This window comes from Phoca vitulina, unplaced genomic scaffold, assembly GCF_004348235.1.
Source record: "Phoca vitulina isolate PV1807 unplaced genomic scaffold, GSC_HSeal_1.0 scaffold52, whole genome shotgun sequence".
NCBI lineage: Eukaryota > Metazoa > Chordata > Mammalia > Carnivora > Phocidae > Phoca > Phoca vitulina.
The window spans coordinates 6658380-6663882 of record NW_022589755.1 but is presented as its reverse complement, the minus strand read 5'-3'; the positions used below and the strand labels follow the sequence as shown (position 1 = coordinate 6663882).

General features: G+C 56.7%; 1 protein-coding gene across 1 annotated transcript; it reads right to left on the bottom strand.

Annotated features, from left to right (window-relative positions):
• Positions 1-3145: 3145 nt before the first annotated feature.
• Positions 3146-4002, bottom strand: PTH2 (parathyroid hormone 2). The gene is made up of 2 exons (XM_032388045.1): positions 3881-4002; positions 3146-3363 (listed from the first exon to the last, which is right to left on the bottom strand). The coding sequence occupies exons 1-2, from the start codon at positions 4000-4002 to the stop codon at positions 3189-3191; spliced, it is 297 nt and encodes a 98-aa protein (XP_032243936.1). The 3' UTR covers positions 3146-3188.
• Between the last annotated feature and the right edge of the window lie 1501 nt (positions 4003-5503).

Below are 5503 nucleotides of genomic sequence, written 5' to 3'. Positions count from 1 at the left end.
TTAAGTGTCTGCCTTTGGCTCAGGTCATGATCTCGAGGTCTCCCCACTCAGCATGGAGTCTGCTTGTCCCTCTGCCCCTCTCCCACTCATGCTTGTGTGCTCTCTCACTCTCAAATAAATAAAATCTTTCAAAAATTCATTAAATTATTTTTTAAAGAAAGGAAGATAAAGCTGTAGAAAAACAGGCCCTCCAATGCCAGGCTGAAGAGCACTGCTTTTCTCCTGAGGATGATGGGAGCTTTCAGACATCTTACTGCTTGGTTTTTTTTTTTTTGGTTATTTATGTTTTAATTGAGATACAACTTACATACAGATAAATGGACAAATCTTAAGTATCAGGTGCATGAGTTTTTGCATATGCAAACACCCACAAAACCAAAACCCAGGTCAAGATATGAACAGTTTCAGCACCACAGAGGCTTCATTGGGAGAGTTTTGAGCAGGGGAGGGTCAGAGTCACCCCTACTTAAAGGCAAATAGTGATAGAGGTAGGTAGCTGTAGGTTCCATGGGAGCCCAGAAAATGCGCTTAACCCCTCTTGGAAGGATAGAGATTTTGTCCCAGTTAGGTAACATCTGTGTGCAGTCTTGAAAGATGAGTAAAGTTTGTTACAGTGGGCAGGGACCAAAGGAGGGTGTCATGGGCAAAGGGAATAGTGTGTGTGAAGACCAGGTGGTGGGAAAGAGCCTCTGTGTGCAGAGGGCCATAGAAAGCACCATGTTGCTGGGATTAAAAAGAAAAAAAGGGGGGTGTGGGGGCCAAGGAAGTATTTGAGGCGACAGAGTTGTGAGAAAAGAGGTAGGCAAGAGCCCATGAAGGGTTTGGAACACCAGCTTGAACTTGATTCTCAGGTGCCCAAGAAAGGGCTATGAGCAGGGAAAGGACAGAATTAGCTCCAGGTGGGGAAGAGAGTTTCTGAGCCTGCATGGGGGTTGAATACAAAGTGAGGCTGGAGGCAGGACGTGGGGAGAAGGCTGGGGCCGTGGTCCAGGTGGGAGAGGATGAGGCCTGAGCTGAGATGGGCATGTGGATGGAAAGAAGGGGAAGGGCAGAGGGAGGCAGGGCAGGAAGGACGGAGCCAGAGATTGATGGCTGTGAAGGAGGTTGAAGAAGGAAGGGGCAAGGACAGCACATGGGTGTGACCCAGTGACTGGTAGACAGTGGAGCATTTCCAAAATGGGAACCCATGAGAAGGAGTGGGCTTGGGGCAACACCGAGCTCATGTGGGATGGGGGGAGTGTCAGCGTTCCAATAAGTGGCCAGAGCCCTGAGCCCTGAGCCCACAGTCTGGAGATGGGGTTCTGCGTGTTATTACCTGTGATTGACATTTTGGGAATTGCTGAAATTTCCTGGGGAGAGCCGAGGAGAGTGGGGAGGGAAGGGCTTCCAGGCACCATTTTATGAAAAGCCTCAAACGCTAGGGAAGACATCTAGGGAGGAAGTATGGGAGGAGTTCGGGCCAAGACCCAGCTACCAGGCTCTCCAGCCAAAAGCCGGTGAGGCTCCTCACGGGGTTGTTGTGAGGTTCAAAGAGCCAATAGGAGTGCAATATTTAGAGGAGGGCCTGGCATATAGTAACTGCTCCTAACTCTTTAATCCCATTTCTCCATGAGAGTAATGGCAAGGTCTAGATTGGAAGTCACACAGACCTGCGTTCCAGTTACCCTTTTGTCCTTTACTGGCGTTGACACCTTGGGGAAATTACTCTTGACCTTCAGAGTCTTATTTATGAAATCTGGCCGACTCCAGATGGTGTTGAGGAATATAGTTATTCCTTCATTATTCAGTATTTCTGAGTAACAGAGAAGCAGGTCCACCCCCTACAGCCTAAGGGCCAATTAGGGCGCGGTCCGCCTCCCAGAAATACAACTGATGCGAGAGTTTGCCAGTCACCCAGCGCCAGCCCCGCCCCCTTCCCGCGAGCCCACGCGCACAGCCCCGCCCTCTTCTCTAGACCAATCAGCGCGCGATCCGCACGAGCCGCGCCCCGGGCGCGCTCCTTAGAACCCTCTGCTTACCCCTCCGAGTGGGTTGCCATGGTCACCATTGAGCGTTGGGACTGAAGGGCTGGCGGGAGCCGCCAGTGAGAGAGAGAGACAGAGATAGAAACAGAGACCGATTCTGATTGGCTGCTTCTTCGCTTCACCTGCGCCCCAGCCCTGTGCCTCCGGGGGCCTGACGCCTGGTCCCCTCTGTCCTCTCCTCCCGCCCCAACGGTCTCCCGGGAAGGGCGCAGTCAGAAAACCCTGAACAAACTTCTAGAGGCTGCTGCTAGAGAGGCAGAAACCCTTTTCTAACAAAAGCGTTTTGCCTCGCGGGCGCTGTGATGAAGTTGTCTCATGGTGTATCTCGGTTAATCCTCAGATGAGGAAAAAAAGGCTCAGAGATTAAGCAGCCCTTCCCAATACCACACAGCTAGGTTTGGGGGAACCTGGTCTTGAATGGTAGGCACATCTCACCCCAGAGGCAACCCCCCCCCAATCTGTCCACTGCGCCCAGAGAGAAGTCAGGAAGTGAGGAGAGAACGGAAACGGCGAAATTCGGAGAACATGAGAGCTGGAAGAGGGAGAGAGGGAAACAAGAGAAGAAAGAAAAGATATGAGGGAATCAAGCAGAGAAAAAAGAAAGCGATTAGGAATGGAAGGAAGAGTTTTAGAGGCAGAAAGAAGAGTAGGGAGAGGAGCCAGGAGGGTGAAAAGAGACAGAAGTACAGAGACTCAGAGAGATGGCGAACAGACACCCAGAGAGGGACAGAGACCTAGAGAAGGGGACAGAGACTCCGGGAAACAGAGACCTGATAGGTTGCAGGAAACCAGAGAAGGGGACAGAAACCCAGAGAGGAGGACAGAGACCCGCAGGTGGGGTGGGAGCAGAGACGCAGTTGGAGAGGCACAGAGGCCCAGAGCGAGAGGAGGGGACAGAGCTGGGGCCTGGAGGGAGGGCAGAGCAGAAACGCAGACAGAGAATAGGAGTGGAGGGAGGGAAAGATGATTTGGGGGGGGGGGGGGGGGAAAGAGGGGGGGGGGGGGGGGGGAGAGAAAAGAGAGAGGGGACTGAGGGGACGAGATACGCCGGAGTAGCGCCGCAAGTCCCGCCCGCGTATCCCGCACACACACCCTGGGCGCAGGAAGGAGGCGCAGACCCGAGCGCTCTGCAGGATCTTTATTCAAGCGGGGCGGGCGCGGCGCTCAGGGCGCGTCCAGCACCAGCAGCTTGTGCATGTACGAGTTCAGCCAGTGGCGGCGCTCGAGGGCGGCCAGCAGCCGCGCGCGCTCCCGGAAGGCCGCGTCGTCCGCCAGCGCCAGGCTCCGCCGCGACAGGCGGGTGGCCGGTCCCGCCCAGGCCCGGCCGGGGGAGCGGAGGCTGCGAGGAGACCAGGGGAGGCGGTTACCGCAGGTCCCGGACCCCCGCCCGCCGCCACCTGTACGCCCCGCCGTCTAATTCGAAGCCCCGTCCTTGCACTGTCTGGGGAGTGGCTCGGTGTCTGTCCTCTGTCCCCCTGTCTCCCTCTGTACGGGCCTCTGTCTGTTCACCGGGCTCGAAGCTCCCTGAGTACGGAGACCGAGTCCGATGCCTGCCCCCCCCCCCCCCCCCCCCCCCCCAGGGCTCAGCGCCCGGCCCGATACACACTAACAACCCAGTAAACTTTGCTCAAGGAACGAATCCGCTCTGCTTCGGCTCCTTCCAAATCTCTCAGCGCCTCTCTCAGAATCTTCTTGTTATCTCCTCCTCGTGCTGATTCCCCGTCCGCACTCCAACTCGCTCCACCGCGGCTCTCCGTCCTCCTCTCTCCCGAATGTCTGCGCCCCTTTCTCCTTGGGTCTATTCCCTCCTCTCCGCATCCCCGGGCCTCCCTGCGTGTCCTGGGCGCCGCTCCTACCTGAGGACCCCGGCGGGGGGCAGGGCGACTCCCGAGGCAGTGCGGTCGCCCCAGGGCAGGAGCAGCAGCAGCAGCAGCAGCAGCCGCACCCGGGGGCTCCTGGGCACCTGGCGGGTCTCCATCCCCTGTGGAGAGGCAGGGAAGGAAGAGCTCAGTGAGGCCCACGTCCTGGCCCAGAACCCCGGACCCCGCCACCCACCCACCTCCTGGGCGCGTTTGCAGGGCCCGCTACCGCGCAGTGGGCTCGGACAGCCGGGCTGCAGCCCCCTTATATCGCCTCCACAGCCCCCGCAGCGGGCAGTGACGCAGACCAGGGGGCTGGGGGCGCCGGGTCAGCCCCCCCTCCCCTCAGGCTCATTAGGAGCCGCCAGCGGTAATGAGGAGCCAGGAGTGGGGGCCCTGCCTTTGCCTTGGCAGCCACCAACTAATTGGGACCAGGAGCTGGGACCTGAGGGGAAGCAGGAGGGGGAGAGACAGACAGACAGAGAAGTGGACACAGGAGGTGTGTCAGAGGGATAAAAATAGAGGCCGGCAGAGGGACCATCAGAGCAGAAGCGAGTGGCACAGAGAAAGAGACAGGGAAAGCAACAGAGGAGGGACTGGTGGGGAGAAGCAGAGATGCGTAGATGAAGTAACCACGAGAGGGAAGGAAAAGACAGAGTGACAGAGGAAAGGGCCGACGGGGAGAAAGGAAGCAACAGAGGAAGAAGGAAAGGAGAGGAAGGAAGAGAGAGGGGGGAAGAAGACAAAGAGCCAGCTGGAGATGGAGGGAGGAGGCTCTGAGGAAGACATGAGATAGAAGAACAGCCGGCCAGCACAGGGATGGCCAGAGATAAATCCAGGCAGCAGAGAACCAAAAAAGACAGAGGGAGAGATGGGCGGGGAGAGGCGGGTAGGCAGCAGAAGGCAAAGGGTATGGGGGGAGGGGGTTTGAAGGCAGGTAAAGTGACAGGCAAAACTCTGCAAAGAAGGGAAAGACAGACCAGGGCCCCCGCCCCACCCTGTGCATGGGTCTGAGCCTTCCCGGGGAGGAGTTGGGGGGTTTTGTGAAACCCCGTCCCCTCACACTGGCTCTTAAGAGGGTGCTCTCTACACAGCAGCGGGAGGTAGGCCAAGGTTCCGAAGTCCCAAAGGGCAGTAGCAATCTGGGTATCTGACTGGCAAGACATGGGACCCTGGGCTCCTAGTTCCCCGGAGAGGAGAGGCTTGGGAACCTGGATTCCCTTCTGGGTCTTGAAGTAAAAGGGCACCAGGGATCTAGACTCTTGGGTTTGCATGTAGGAGATGGCAGATGGCCTAGAATCCTGGTTTCTTTCTTTCTTTCTTTCTTTTTTTAAGATTTTATTTATTTGTTTGACAGAGAGAGAGCACGCGGGCACAAGCAAGACTCAGAGCTCGATCCCAGGACGCCGGGATCATGACCTGAGCCAAAGACAGACACTTAACCGACTGAGCCACCCAGACACCCCTAGACCCCTGGTTTCAAAGAAAACATAGCTTGGTTGGGCCACATCCCTCCACCAGATAGATGATCCAATCCCTAACTCCCTTCCCTATTCCAGAGATGATGTTCTTTATCTCTGTCCCTTTAAGAGCACAAGCTTGTAGCCAGGCTCCCAGGAT